This window comes from Sardina pilchardus, chromosome 1, assembly GCF_963854185.1.
Source record: "Sardina pilchardus chromosome 1, fSarPil1.1, whole genome shotgun sequence".
Taxonomy (NCBI): domain Eukaryota; kingdom Metazoa; phylum Chordata; class Actinopteri; order Clupeiformes; family Clupeidae; genus Sardina; species Sardina pilchardus.
The window spans coordinates 14,240,198-14,256,427 of record NC_084994.1 but is presented as its reverse complement, the minus strand read 5'-3'; the positions used below and the strand labels follow the sequence as shown (position 1 = coordinate 14,256,427).

Here is a 16,230-nt window from a genome sequence, read left to right as displayed (position 1 = left end):
CCTTCCACAGCGAAATCAGTCACCATGTGGTATATGCCCTGATGAAGACCAAGTGTGGTCGAAACATGTTGGCGTTTTCTATGTAGCCAGTTACTAATAAAGGCTTTTTAACTTCACCTTCCTCTATCACCATTCCTGGAGTGCCTGGACTTTTCTCCTTATCATGAACTGATCCCATTGTCCAAGAGCACCCGATACATGGATATATTCTACACTGTTTAAACCAAGAGCTACCAGCCTCTTTCGCTGAAGCATCAAGCTGGACCTCTTCCACCGCTTCTCTAGAGTGTGTGTCAGAGCACCATCCACTGCACAGCTCTTTTTGCAAGTTCCTCTCGGCAGCTTTCAGTGTCGTGGACCAGATCGACCTGCAGCACCTACCCAGGTCTACATCTTTTGTGGGATAGTGCCTGCTAGTCCAACAAAGCAGCACATCCGGGAACACTGTCGCACCAGGGTCCCGCCCCCCAAAGAGCTGCTGGAGAGAGTGGAGAGCGTCCTGCACAGATTCCATACAGAGTGTGATCCTGATGGTGTGCCGCTGTTTAAGCCGTCAATGCTGAAGGTGTGGAGGATTCAGCGAGTCCACATCCTCAGAGGTTGCCTGAGTGACCCCGAGGTCGGAGAGGGAATCCTCTACAGGCATGGTGGAACAGTGCAGCTGAACCATGTCAAGGTAGAGGGGGCAGCTGCACCCCTCTGGATCCCTGTTAGAGGCACCTCTCAGCAGGAGGGGTTCCATTTCCACCAGGCAAAATGGGTCACCGGCACTCAGGTCTCCACAGAACTCTTTCAGGCGTAGGGCATGACTGGCGTGGCTCGCTGGAATTTTCAGCGCCTTGTGGACCTGAAGTTGCCCAACGTGAAGCTGCCTGCTGTTTTTGATCCGGTCCTGATCATTGAGCTGAATAAGCTCTCTGAGGCGCTTACAGGCCAGGCAAAGTATCCCGTCTTACGTGTCTCGCACACAGACACAGGAGAAATGTTTGGACTCCAGTATTTGGAGCCTGGCTGTCGTCCTGTCCCGCTGGACTGGGACAAGCACAAGTCCCAGAAGGTGCCTGTTGCAGGAGAGGGAGAGCATCACTCCAATCCGTCTGCTCTCTGTGAGGTATTCACAGATGATGCTCCTGAGGAGATGTTCCAGGATGACCACATAGGTGTGGCTACTCTTGACCCACTTCCTGTGAGTCAGCCTGCACTGCCCATCAAAGTGGAAGGTCATTTAGCTAAATAATTTATCTCTTAAAATAACTGACTTTGTACATGAATGCTACATATATTTCATGAGGAACAAAGTGAAAATCATTGGCTGTGTTCTATCTCTCTCTCTCTCTCTTTCTTTTCTTTAGCTATCCCAGTAACTCCGCCATTGCCCCGGTCTGCCTCTCCACGTGCTGCACGCACAGGTCCCATCAAGGCAGGTGGTCTGCTCTTTCTTGAACAGTGGCATGAATATCAAGCCGGACCTGTTTCATCGCATGCAACGCTTCTCTAGAGACTGTGTGCCAGAGCAGGAGTTCTTAATCTTTTTGATCTTGAGGCCGAATTTTTTTTCCAGCCATTTAGGTTTTGGCTGAGCCGGCTAGCCAGCCTATAACTTCAATAGCCAGCTGTTATTCTCAAAATAAAAGGCTTCGGGGTCTAACCGGCACTCAGGTCTCCACAGAACTCTTTCAGGCATAGGGAATGACTGGCGTGGCTTGTTTGGACAAAAACAAAAACCTGCTGTTTTTCAGCCCAGTACCTTCAGAGCAAAATAAGACTCGGGGTCTGATTCATCCTGTCGGTACTTATTTTCCTGATAATGACCTGCTATACATTATCCCGATTTTATACAGCTACGTGCTAAAACGAGAAAAGAAACTTAACACAGTGTGTATTTAGCAATTACTTGGATATCGTTTCGTGGCTTATGCTAACAAAGTTTGCCAGCTTGACAGTTTCAGGTGTTGCGTGGCAGCCGTATAATAATCTTAGTTAATGTAATACGTTTGTAACCTGTACATGTGTTTTGTGTATGGTATTGTCCTAATTGACCCAGATAGCAAGGTGACATTGATATGATGTTGATTTTCCATCCAAATCATCATTTTGGTTGATATTAAAATCTCAATGATAAATAGACATTGAATCATCATTGCAATTCTGACAAAAACCGACAGTGCAGGACCATTGATAACAGAGATATCGAAACAACATTGGTTTATAGTTTATATGGTCATAATCGATAGAGCCTCGATACTAGGGATGCACCGATCCGATACTTGGATCGGATATCGGCCCCGATATGAAAAAAATAGCTGGATCAGGGATCGGGAAAAATGAGCAGATCCATGGACCGATCCGAATTTAATTTTGTTTAAAAAAAAAAGGCTGAGGCATGACGCGCAACCAGCCATTTAGCGCTGCTGTAGCAGCAGCTCACTGCTGTGGGTTAGAGTGTGCCTCACCTCACTGTGTGCTCTGAGGGCCAGATGTACTAAGACAGCGCTAATAGCGAGTTTTTGTATGCGCAGAGTGCGAACGCTGTGCTTTGCTATATTGCGTGGAATTTACTAAGCTATCACTTCATTACGTTAACTGCGTTCTGTGCCGCCCGTTCCCACCCCCTGTACCACGCCAATTGCGCAAATGCAGAGCTGAACACCGAGCGCAGTTGAATATTGCAATTTGCAACATTAAACAGAATCAAAGTTTAGCGATCATACATGATACAAAGAGATGTCAACGAGCAGCGACAGACAGAGTAGGCCTAGTAGTTCTACAAATCCACTTAAAAAAATACTTGAACTATTTACTGCACGTAGACTTGGGATATGATTTAATGCCTAGTCTAACAGATTGGGAAGTGTTGGCTATGTCGTGAAAGAGAAAATACGATTTTAGAGAGGCAAACAAAAGTTAAGGTTGCTTTTGATATAGTACAATGAAGAAAACGGATGCTCTGAATATTGATTCAGCTGTCTCTAAAAGTTTTTCTAATAGACGCATTTAACCGCAATCTGGATTACACCTGCTTTCAGAAGGCGGAAGTTTTTCAACGCAAAATAGACGTGCGCTGTTTTCATACATCTGGCGGAATACTTAATCAATCGCTATTAGCACCTCTCCTCCCCTGTACTTGCGCGTTACACCCATTTTCAGCTGATCCGCCCAGGAATTAATATGCATGACACGGAAAAGCGCAAATAGCCATTTTCAGCTCCCACGGCAGGCAGTCTGCGCGTTTCCCTCATTGCGGCCTGTCTGTACATATCCTCCCCATGTTTATACGCGCACGTTACGCCTAAAATGGGCGCAAAATGTTAGTACATCTGGCCCTGAGTGTTTAAATTCACGGATGGGATAAATACAGATACCAAATTTGTGTCATAGGATCAAAAGAATATCTATACTAACCACCATTTGTCATAGGTTAATTACGATCTTCATGCGTTTTGTTGCATTTAGGCAACACGTTTAATGTGTCAGTTTACACAAAATAGGCTACTCAAACTAAACCCATTGTCATTTTCATCTGTATAAACTGTTCTTGGTATCAAGACATGCAAATGTTCAAATTGGCTGTTAAAAACTTCTCATTTATTAGATAAAACGTACAACTTCAAGTACCGTTTACCACCATTCAAACTCCGTGTGAACTAATTAAAGCCTGCCTTTAGTCTTTTCCACATGGTGAGGTATACAGTTTATTAATTAACAATGATATCGGATCGGTATCGGATATCGACCGATATGCAGAGCCAGGCATCGGTATCGGTATCGAGACTAAAAAAGTCGGATCAGTGCATCCCTACTCGATACATAGTACAATAAAATATATTGAAAAGCCATGGATTTATGGTTGACCGGGAAATCCTGACATGGTGATTGAAAAGTAGCCTAGTGGATTTATAGTTAACCGCGCGACAACGTTTTAAATTCAGCGTTAGCGACAGCCAGACCAACGGTGCTCAGCTCTCTGTGAAGTTCGCTGCTCCTCCACCTTAATGGTAAGCAAGCATTTATTTATCTGTTAATGTTTCATTGTGAAATTGTACAAAATTAAATTCGGACATGTTTACAGTCTATGTACATCATACTGTCTAACTTACAAACTGCTTGTTTTTGGTCAAATAAAATGTTTGCTAACTATCAACCGTAAAAACATTAGCTGAAGATGTGCTGCTAGTTAACGTTAACGTGGAGGTTTACAAGTTTAGCTAACATTTATGTAACTCCTCGTGATCATGGGTTTGTGAATTAGCTTTAGCAATAGTGATTATAAGTAATTCATATCTGTTCATTGGGTAGCAAAAATGCTTGGACGGTCAGAGCCGCTGTTGCTGCTAGCAAACACGGAATGAGCTCGCCCAGTCTATGTGATCTAACACTATCAACATTTTTCCTCTTTCTGTTAGGTGCTACTTCATGAACTCTGCATCTGAATAGAGGATGAGCTGACTGCAACCGAACCGGGTGGAGTAAATAAATGCACTTGCTTTTCAAACTGAGACGTTGTCAATGGTTATTTGTGCATGCTTGTGTAGCCTAAACCAGACATATAATATTATACATGTAGTATAGGCAGCCTAGCCTAATTTATCCTGGCTGTAGATAAAGCAGGATATAATTTCCCGATATTTTGGCAAATTAGCGGTTTAATATAAATATGAACGTCGATCTTTAGTTGGGTTGTAATTTCAACGTTGTTTCAATATTCATTTTCATTGAAATATCATTGAAATTCCATTGATCTGTAGTTAGAATCTCAACGTTGTTTCAATATTAAATTTGGGTGCAAACTGATGCTAAATCAACTAAATCAACATCGAAATCGCGATATTGTTTCAATGATTTAACGTTGACAAAGCAATGTTGATTCTATATAGTTTCAATGCCTGTCTGCTATCTAGGGAATAACATAAGATGGGATAATGATTGAAATATTTGTTTGCTTCTGTGGCGCACCCAAGTAGGTGACCACAGGATTTTTTAAAAAATATTTGTTTTAGGGCTGTCAAAACCTTTGACCCGGAGCCATTCCAGACACTCAATTAGACAGTAAAATGAAGGAGGGAGACGAGAACGCGCTGACTGGAGCCTTAACTCATTGGCAGTAGTATGTCAAGCTTCCATATGAGCACATGCCTTGTGTTGCTCATATGTTACAGAGAAGCATCACTGTTTGCCTCGCAGACAGTGGGTTGTGTGACACTCTGGCAAAGTGTCGTAAGATAGTGGGACATTTTAAACACAGCCCTGCCAATACGGAGGAGCTCCACCAGCAGCAAGATCAACTTGGGCAACCGACAGAAAGTCTTATTCAAGACGCTTCCACATGATGGAACTCGACACTCACCATGATCTCTCGTCTTCTGAAGAACCATGAGGCTATCAAGGCTACACTGAGCAGGCAGAAGCACAAGCTGGCTATGTTGACTACTTCTGAGTGGGACAAACTTCGGAGGCTGGAAACCATCCTTGAACCATGCAGGTAAAAGCTTACACACACACACACACACACACGCACAGTCTTTTTTTTTTACTTTTCATTTTTTATTGATTATTGTGAGGAAATATGCTGTACTTCTTTTGCAAATTGTTTGGCTAGGCTACTACTATGACTATAATAAATGTACTGTGTGCATCTCTATCATCCATTCCACTGCAGATATGTGACTGAGCTCCTTGGAGGTGAAACTTATGTTTCCTGCTCTGTGGTGTTGCCGCACAATGGAAGTTTCGGAGACAGAGAAGACTGCCTTTAAAAAGGACCTGTCTGAATGGCAAGCAAACCTCAACAATGAATGGCTCAACATAACTTCAACACTTGACCCACGCTTCAAGGACTTGAAGTATCTTTAAAAAAAGGAGACAGAGAAGAGGTGTGGACCAGCCTTCAAGTACTGCTGCAAAATAAACCCAAGGGCCTGCAGAAGAGCCACCGAAAAAGAGAAGCCTCCTACTCTTTGCTTCAGACACAGACTTGGATGATGACATGGTGGAACCAAGCAGGGGTCTGAACCACTACAAAGCAGAGCCCAGCATAGACCTCTGAAGTTCGCCTACAAAAAGGATCCAAAGCTGCCATCTTTGCCCATATAAGGAGATCCGGGAGTTAATTGAAGCTAACTGCCTATGGCAAGTTGCATGGTAAGTTAGCTCTGGGGTAGCAAAGATCAAAGTGTGCCGTCTTTACCTACCGAAGATCACAGTATCCACTAGACGGCAGTGGACAAAACTGTGTAGTGAAAAACGTCTGCATTTCCAATGTCATCATCCCCGCGAGAGTTTAACAGGTGCGATAATTGAAAATCCCCATGTTATTTTCCCATGGAAAACAATCTCAAGATACCGGATCTCCTTATTTGGGCAAAGATGGTGGCTTTTTTGTAGGCGAACTTCAGAGGTCTATTAGCATGGATGAATGCCCGCTGCAGTGGTGGAGAACTCATGCAGGAGCCCATCAACAGCTGTCTGTCCCGGCCTGCAAATATCTGGCTGCCCCTGCCAGTTCGGTCCCTTGTGAGAGACTTTTTTTCACTTGCAGGTAACATAGTCCAAAAAAAGAGGGCAGCCTTGAGCTCTGAGAATGTAGAGAAGCTAGTTTGTCTCAGTGACATGGAACTACTCTCATCTGGCGTAATAATCAAGGGAAGCTGCAAACGCAGTGATATCACGAACTACTTACTGCTTGTTGTCTATGGGGACTATTTTCAGATATCACTGTGCCCATGGTACGTTTGCAACTTCCCTGGATTATTACGCCAGATGAGAGTGCAGTTCCATGTCAAATCAGCCTAGAAAAACGGCAGGTTTCATTTTCAGTTGGTCTTATTGCACTTTCTAACTTGAGAGGAGACACGTTTTAAATGGGAAAATTACCAGAAATCTTAGTCACTTTTAAACATGAAGCTAGCAGGCGAGAAGCTAATGGTCTAATCCGATTCAATGATCTATGCTAGGCTGAAGCTAAAAGTTGTATCGCTAGACTCACAGAATGGCTGGATGAACGGGAACAAGGTAAATATCGATTGTTTTGCTCGAGGGGGGGCAGTTTAATGACTATAGATATTTATAACTTGATTTAATGATTTATTCAAATTACATAATGAATGTTTAATATAGTCATGAATGCTGGAGTGAATGATATTTGATTTAAATGTGAGTGGGTTGCATGTAGACTAGTATTTAACACTGAGTGCCTTAATGAGAAACTGCTTTGTCTGTGTATGTTCAGTATGGATAGTGTCATAGTGGTCTGCCAGGCAGCTACATAGTTTCCATTTAAAGTAATGGTATAGCCATTTAATATTGCACAGTTCAAGCAAAGTAGCCTTTTATTCATTTGTGTAAACATGATTAGTATTGTAACAGTAATTCAACTTGTGGTATTGTATCAGTATATGGATGTTATTTATGGGTGAATGTAATGTAATGTATGAATGGAATTGTATTTGTATTGACGTCACACCATAATATGCTTATATTGGGGCTTTAAGACAGTCATTTAGGATTCAAAGTATATTTTATTTATTGATATTTGAGCCAGTCCAGTGATCCGTGAACCTGTGGACCAGACGGTGACGTACCATCAATGCCAAGAGGGACCTGCCAAATCCAGGGCATTCCTCTTGCAGCGCCCTGTTGCAAACATCTCGTAGCCAGAAGCTGCTATCAGAAAACAGACTCCTTGTTTCCAAACCGGATACCTTTTACGTGTTTGCAATCGTGATAACCACCACACTACGGAAACTTCCATGCCAACGCTTGGCTGTTGCCATGCAAACAGCTGTCAGCTCCTCCCAGTTCCCAGTGAGAATGGATAACAAGGAGGTAGTTTGTAAGAACAAAAAAGTTCCTCAAGTGCTAAAGTGCCCCTGACCTCTGTCACTCTGACAGAGCTGAGCTTTCTGACCACACAGAACATGAAAGAGGACAGTTAGCTAGACCCTGGCTCTTATCTTAACCGACACCTACACCCTCTCTCTACCCACTGGGGGAATGTTCATGTGTGATAACCACTACACAATGAACACTTCATGTGTGATAACCACCGCACAACGAAAACATTATATGTGATGACTACTGCACAATTGAATGTACGACACATGTTTTCAAACATCCAAATTCAGAATACTATTTTGGTTGGTTTGAAAAATAAACCAACACTAATATATATATATATATATATATATATATAAGCGATTAAGCGTCAATACTAACTATCAAAAGAGAGTGTACATGTGACATTTTCATACAGGATACACACACACACACACACACACACACACACACACACACACACATTTTGATACACACACACACACACACACACACACATACAGCCGCACTGATTCATGTCTTTGGCACTGAGAATGTGGCAATATTTTCCATTCTACTACTATGTTCAGATGTGTTGTGAGCAACAGACCAGCACTTTAATGCAATGTACCAAATACACATTATCTAAAGAGCAGGTCGAAACACACACATTATCTAAAGAGCAGGTCGAAACAGACATTATCCATTGCACCACTGGCTCTGACAACCTCAGTCAGGGAGCAGCCCTAGAGGGAAGAATTGGGTAACTGAGACCAATCAGTTTACCAGGCATTGTACCACCACCCCCAGTCTGAACTACTGAGTGCCTCTCTCTGGATTCCTGAGTATCTGGGGTATGTTCTAGCTATGCTGCTTCCAAAAGCCAGTCAATTGTTTCCGCCCGGTTTCGAACCGGGGACCTTTCGCGTGTGAGGCGAACGTGATAACCACTACACTACGGAAACTGCCATACCATATTCTATGGTTATGTCATAATATATGAACACAGTTCACACCTTGTCCCGTTGACAACCCAATGTACAATACTTTGTTGTCTCTTCACACAATCCAAGACAAAATAATTATCCAAGACAAGGTAATCCAATGGGTTAGCTAAAAAGAGGGCATAGAGAGTATATTGAATCCATACTACCAACACACACACACAAACACACTATATCTTTATCTTTCTCTACGTACACTATATCGTTATCTGTCACCTCTCATATCCACACACCAGTAATCAGATGTGTTGTAAAGTGATGACAGGGTACTGCATTCATGTGTCGAGAAAAAAAAACCTCATGTTTCCGCCCGGTCTCGAACCGGGGACCTTTCGCGTGTTAGGCGAACGTGATAACCACTACACTACGGAAACTTCCATGCCTTCACCATGTCACCATGGCAACAGTAACTTGTACCAATTCATACTCCAATGCACATGTTAGTGTATTACTATTATATTCTAGGCCCTCTCCTACCGACAGACAACCGGCTTCGTGCCCGTTCGCGAACCAACATTTGGACCGTTCAGTGTTTCCACCAAACAAAAGCCGGTTCGAAACGTGACACCTTGGTTCAGAAGTTGAGCCAAAAAAACAGTTGTTTTTTCCTGCAAACCAGAGTGGCCGTGTCATTCTGCCATTCAGAAGGGAAAAGGCTAAAAGCTTTCCATCCATATCAACTCTTGCCATGAGTAAACAAAGCGAGCCAACTAGCATTAGGCTACACTGCCGACGTTGAGTAGCATTTTAGGCTGCTATGAAACAAAACTAATTTAGTACCCTACTGGTTATGTTGTCTAATTGATGGATTTAACCATGATTCGGATTAGGCCTTGAGAGAGCTTCTAGGTAACTATCCCAGCTCACACGTCATTCATCTCTATCATTAATGTAGTGCTCACCAAAATCATAGAAGTTGACATCGCAAGATCCCAGAAATATTTTCTTTGATTTGTTTGGTTTTTGAACATTTCTTTTATTTAATGAAAACATTCTTTATACAGTCTAAAGGGGGAAATCCCTGAACTCTCGGTTCACTTACATTCTAATCACATATTGGTGCCCGTACTCTTCAAAGGGTTAAGAGCACAAATGGTCAACAGCAGGGTATCAGTCTAATCAGTTGTTCTTAGTTATTTCATATGGGAATGCGTAATTGTATAGTTTATAGAGCCCATTATCACCTCTTCCTAAAACAAGAAAACGTATAACCTTTACTAACCTAATTTAAGTAAAGTTCAATTTTACTGTCAATGCAAGTTTATTTTTTTTTTCATTATGAAGTGAAATGATCCAACAACAACAGCATGCATTTTGAGAGTATGTTTTCATACTAAATGCACTGCAAACACTTCAGCTATGTCTCACCATGGAAACAGCGAGAAAGTTATATCAATTCCACTAATGGTTGTTTTCCCTTTAAAAGGAGTGCTTACGAGCCAGCCAGGAGTCGAACCTAGAATCTTCTGATCCGTAGTCAGACGCGTTATCCATTGCGCCACTGGCCCCCACACGCTCTACTCCAGTGACATATGGGCATTATGCCCCAACGCACAATAATGGGGAACAATGGGGGGAGGGAGCGGTTCTTGTTACTTCTCTCTCACACACACACACACACACATGGGTGCGTGCAATCATACACACACACACACACACAGTGCACGGGCGCGCGTGCACACACACACACACACACATATAAGTGCGTACACACACACATACCCTTGATCTCCCTCTCTCTTTTTCGCTCTCTCTCTCACACACTCTCTATCACAGATACAGGAATGTGTGTAAACAAAGTCAGAGTACAAAGACATTCCCCAAACAAATGCACAATTAAATACACATCACACTCACAGATGTACACAAACTTCCAAACACACCAACACAAATCTACTTCCACACACACACACACACACACACACACACACACACACACACACACACACACAATAACCTTAACACATGCACACACACCATCTCTATCACACGCACACACGCACAAAGACGCACACACACACACACACACACACTATCTCAGACACACACACAAATACGGAGTACAAAGACTTTCCCGAAAATGCAATTAAACACGCATCAAAGTCATAAACACACTCACAAACTACAACACACATAACAACAAAACACATGTACATAGATACATACACACACACACACACACACACACATCACAATCACACACACACACACACAGGAACACACATCACAATCACACACACCACGGTTTATGTAAGCGACGTTGTGTTCCTTTCAGCTGTCAAGATTGTGCGTGTTGCAACACGATGGAGACTACAGATCTCTGCCAGAGATCACTGCATGAAGGCACACACACACACACACACACACACACACACACACACACACACACACACACACACAGTCTATAGAGACAGACACAGACACACACACAGACACACACACACACACGCACACACACACAATGACACAATATTTTTGACAAATGATGCAAAATCATCCACTGGGGGGAATTTCGAATTTATGCCAAGCACAACAGACTGTCTTCTTCACAGCTACACCCTTTCTCTAAACACACACACACACACACACACACACACACACACACACTGCTACCTGCTGGGCAGACACAAGATCCTTCAGTAATGCCTGCGATGACTAAATGAGTTGCAGTAATGTAAGGCCTCTAAATCCAACTCTGTCTGGGGTGGCAAAGGCTCTCCCCTGCATGTGAACCACACAGGGCCTCCTAATCTGATCCTGGAGAACCACATAGAACCTCCCAATCTGTTCCTGGAGAACCACATAGATAGACCCTCCCAATCTGCTCCTTGAGAACCACATAGACCCTCCCAATCTGCTCCTGGAGAACCACATAGACCCTCCCAATCTGCTCCTAGAGGGGTTCCAGTTGAACACGTTCAACACTAACGCAGAAACCCCAAACAACAATTTGCTTACAGTTTTTCTCAATCGCTTTGGTGCTTTTCTCAGATCAGAATGAAAAACTATTAGTTCAACCTCCACAACATTTAGACATTTGTGCACATCATAGTAGCAATTTCTCCTTCCTCTGTCAGTCAAAATGAACTATACTTATGGATGCTGAATAGTCGTTCCCAATACAATTAACAGTCTTCATTTCATTGCTTGAGTCATTACATACAAAACTGTTGAACTAGATATCAAATTATGTCACAATGCTGTAGAATTGCAAAGAGTATACAGTGAAAAAGTGAAACGTGTATTCGGTGTCTTTTACTCACTTACTCCCTTAAAACTGCCAATCCGATTAGAATCTAAAGCGGAATGAAAGAGGTGGTGTATTCCATTGACACTGAACTTCAAAAACGACCGTATGGCGCCACAATCAATCACCTACCTCGGCAGTAGCAGTGCCCACATCCAGACAATGTCATTGCGACATGTTTACAATTACTGCATAGTTACACTTTCCACCCTTGCGATACGCGGACACCACAAATGACATTGACAATGACCTTCAAACGACCTTACGGCCACGAAGTAAACTACCTCGGCAGTAGCCGTGCCGACATCCTTTCACATGTCACTGTAAATGTGTTTTCAACTATTGAATAGTCACACTGTATGTCCACAGATTACACTGACAATGGCCTTCAAACGACCTTACGGCCATGCAGTAACCTACCTCGGCAGTAGCTGTGCCGAAATCCTTACATACCTTACATAGCCTACAGTATGTCATCGTAATGTGTTTTCAACTATAGAATAGTCACGCTGTATGTCGACAGATTACGCTGACAATGACCTTCAAACGACCTTGCGGCGCCCCGCGGCCACCTACCTCGGCAGTAGCCGTGCCGACATCCTTACAATGTCACCGTAAATGTGTTTTCAACTATTGAATAGTCATACTTCATGTCCACAGATTACGCTGACAATGACCTTCAAACGACCTTGCGGCGCCCCGCGGCCACCTACCTCGGCAGTAGCCGTGCTCGTCCGGCACGAATCCCGCGGAGCACTGGATGGTGTGTCCCTGGACGGGGAGGCGGGCCCCCTGGGCGAGGTCGCCGCCGCTCGACACGGGGCCGGCGGCGGGGACGTGAGGCGTGCGGACGGGGGGCAGCGCGGGCCGCTGCGGCGGCGGCGACGGGTCGGCCACTTCCTCCTCCTCGCCGTTGCTGACGATGATCTGGGCGCTGTGCGGCAGGCACAGGTAGCCGCCGTAGTGGTTGACGCACTTCATGCCTCCCTTGCAGGCGTCGGCCAGAGTCACACACTCGTCTATGTCTGTGGAGAGACCACCACCCGCTAAATATAATAATAATAATAACAATAATAATAATATCGTCTATGTCTGTGGAGAGACCACCACCCGTTCAGCTCCTTTTACCGACACACTCGTCTTTCTCAATTTGGACAAGAAGCGTTTGCTAAATATAATAATAATAATAATAGTAATAATAATAATAATACATAGGTTTTATATAGTGCTTTCCAAGGTACCAAACGATGCTTTACAAAGACACAGAACAAAAAGGATACAAAGAACAATACATACAGTACAAACAAAAACACATACACAAAGAGAACAATACAAAGAGTAGACGGGAAAAAAAGAAAGACAGCGGGTGTGGAAAAAAAACATTTGTCAAGAAATTTGTCTGGTGTTGTAAGTGATTTTTTGAAAGACGGGAGTGAGTCTGCATTGCGGATGGCCAGGGGGATGGAATTCCAGAGGGTAGGGGCGGCGATGGCAAAGGCTCTGTCCCCTATGGTGCGATATTTGGTCCTGGTGATGGGGGTGAGGGTGTTGGCAGCAGAGGAACGTGTTCGGTGGGGGTCAATAGGCCGGTGGAGGAGATCTGTATGACGGGGCAAGGTTGTTTAGGGCTTTGTAGGTGGTGAGAAGGATCTTGAAATGCAAGCGTAAATATAAACACTTGTCTATGTCTGTAGAGATTTAGATAAAAACGTTTTTAAAGTTGAAGTTTGCTAAATATAAATGTAATGAAGTACATCCCATCGGACCAGTCTTTTTCAGTCATGTGAGTGGATACTCGTGGATGGACTGACCCGGTTTGATAGCCTCCTGCACCAAACCAGAGAGGGATAGCACAAGAGGAGGGAGTGAGCAGGGCTGGTAGATATATGGGGAGAGATAGATAGAGAGAGAGAGATAGAGAGAGAGAGATAGAGAGAGAGAGAGAGAGAGAGAGAGAGGGAGAGAAAGAGGGGGTAATTAAAAGGAGAAAGGGAATTATAGAGTGAAGAGGAAAGAAAGGGAAAAGGGGAATTACAGGGAGAGAAGGACAACGAGAGAGAGAGAGAGAAAAGAATGAAGGTGGGGTGGAAAGGAAACTATAGAGAGAAAGAGGAAAGAAAGGGAAAAGGAATTACAGGGAGCGAAGGAGAGAGAGAAGAATGAGAAGGACAACAGGAGGGAGGGATGAATAGATAGAGAGAAAGGGAGGTAAAGAAAATGAAGGAAATTATAGACAGAGGATAGAAAGGGAAATTGAGAATTACAGGGAAAGTAGGAGAAGAGAGAGAGAGATAGAGAGAGGGGTGGTTGGAGAGAATAAGAAGGACAGAATAAGGATGGAAAGACAGGGAAATGGAGGGAGGGAGGCATGGAAGGAAACGAAGAAAGGGGGATGACACATTTAGAGACATGATGACAAACATGAGACAATCAGACAGCTGGTAGAGAAAGGGACAGTAAACATAAAAGACGGGGAGAGACAGAGTGTGTGTGTGTGTGTGTGTGTGTGTGTGAGAGAGAGAGAGAGAGAGAGAGAGAGAGAGAGAGAGAGAGAGTGTGTAAGAGAGAGAGAGTGTGTGTGTGTGTGAGAGAGATAGAGAGATGGAGAGACAGAGAGACAGTGAGTGTGTGTGTGAGAGAGAGAGAGAGAGAGAGAGAGAGAGAGAGATGTGACACAGAAGTGAAGCATTGAGAGTATGGTGTGGTAGAAGATGGATATACTGTAGAACAATCTATATGGATAGTTACAATAGGGCTATATCTAGCTTCCCCCACACCCCACTCTCAATGCTTCACATCTGTCACATCTTTCTCTCACTCTGAGCGCTCAGAGGAGTAGAAATGCAGTCCATTTACATTACCATGAGGAGTGAACACAAAGTCTGGTAAAAGGGAGAGATCCAGAGACCTGAAGAATGTAAAAGAATGATAGAGAGAGAGAGAGAAAGAGACATGAAGAGTGTAAAAGAATGATAGAGAGAGAGAGAGAGACATGAAGAGTGTAAAAGAATGATAGAGAGATAGACATGGAGAGTGTAAAGGAATGATAGAGAGAGAGAGAAAGAGACATGAAGAGTGTAAAAGAATGATAGAGAGATTGAATAGTATAAAATAATGATAGAGAGACATGAAGAGTGTAAAAGAATGATAGAGAGAGAGACAAGAAGAGTGTAAAAGAATGATAGAGAGATAGAGATGAAGAGTGTAAAAGAGGGGTAGATGGAGAGACATGAAGAGTGATAAAGGGAGAGATAGACAGACATGAAGAATGTAAAAGAATGATAGAGAGAATCTATATAGACCTGAAGAGTGTAAAAGAATGATAGATAGAGAGAGATAGAGAGGGTGAGATAGATAGGTAGATAGATACATGAAATGTGTAAAAGAGTGATAGAAGGAGAGATATAAGGAGTGCAAAAGAGTGATAGAGAGAGAGGGAGAGAGGGAGAGAGATAGATAGATATAGATACATGAAATGTGTAAAAGAGTGATAGAAGGAGAGATATAAGGAGTGCAAAAGAGTGATAGAGAGAGAGGGAGAGAGATAGATAGATAGATAGATAGATAGATAGATAGATAGATGGATAGATAGATACATGAATAGTGTAAAAGAGTGATAGAGGGAGAGATATGAGGAGTGCAAAACCATAAGATGGTGGGGTGTGTGTGTGTGTGTGTGGGGGGGGGGGGTGCTTCGGCGCTGTAGTGCAGTTTCCCTGCTGAGGTATTTAATCAGGGGAGAGGGCCATTACGAGCCTGCTGACAGCTCATAGCATGTTCACACAAGTGGATCAGGCACAATGGAGACGCTTTTTCCATGCAGCCGCAGTGCAGTAGGAGAAGGAGGGGAAAACAGGCTATTACCTCGGCAGACTTGTCTCGCGCTGTCATACTCGTAGCCATCAGTGCACTGCAGGAGCAAAACACACACACGCACACACACACACACACGCACACACACACAAACGCGCACACACACACACACACACACACACACACACACACACACACACACACACACACACACACACACACACACACACAGACACAAGCACGCACAAACACACACACACACACACACACATACACACACACACACACAAACACACAAGCACACACACACACACACACACACACACAAGCACACACGCACACACACACACACACACA

General features: G+C 43.6%; 1 protein-coding gene and 3 non-coding genes across 4 annotated transcripts in view; all 4 read right to left on the bottom strand.

Annotated features, from left to right (window-relative positions):
* si:ch73-173h19.3 (uncharacterized protein LOC563864 homolog) overlaps positions 1–16,230 on the bottom strand; it is a 51,185-nt gene that overhangs the window by 29,898 nt on the left and 5,057 nt on the right. The window contains exons 3-4 of the mRNA XM_062538881.1: positions 15,925–15,970; positions 12,774–13,085 (exon numbers count right to left, since the gene is read on the bottom strand). Coding sequence (XP_062394865.1) covers positions 12,774–13,085; positions 15,925–15,970 — 358 coding nt within the window. The remainder of the gene's footprint in view (positions 1–12,773; positions 13,086–15,924; positions 15,971–16,230) is intronic.
* trnav-cac (transfer RNA valine (anticodon CAC)) lies at positions 8,702–8,774 on the bottom strand. Its single transcript has one exon. It is a non-coding gene; the product is annotated as a tRNA-Val (tRNA).
* trnav-aac (transfer RNA valine (anticodon AAC)) lies at positions 9,115–9,187 on the bottom strand. Its single transcript has one exon. It is a non-coding gene; the product is annotated as a tRNA-Val (tRNA).
* On the bottom strand, positions 10,249–10,321 carry trnar-acg (transfer RNA arginine (anticodon ACG)). Its single transcript has one exon. It is a non-coding gene; the product is annotated as a tRNA-Arg (tRNA).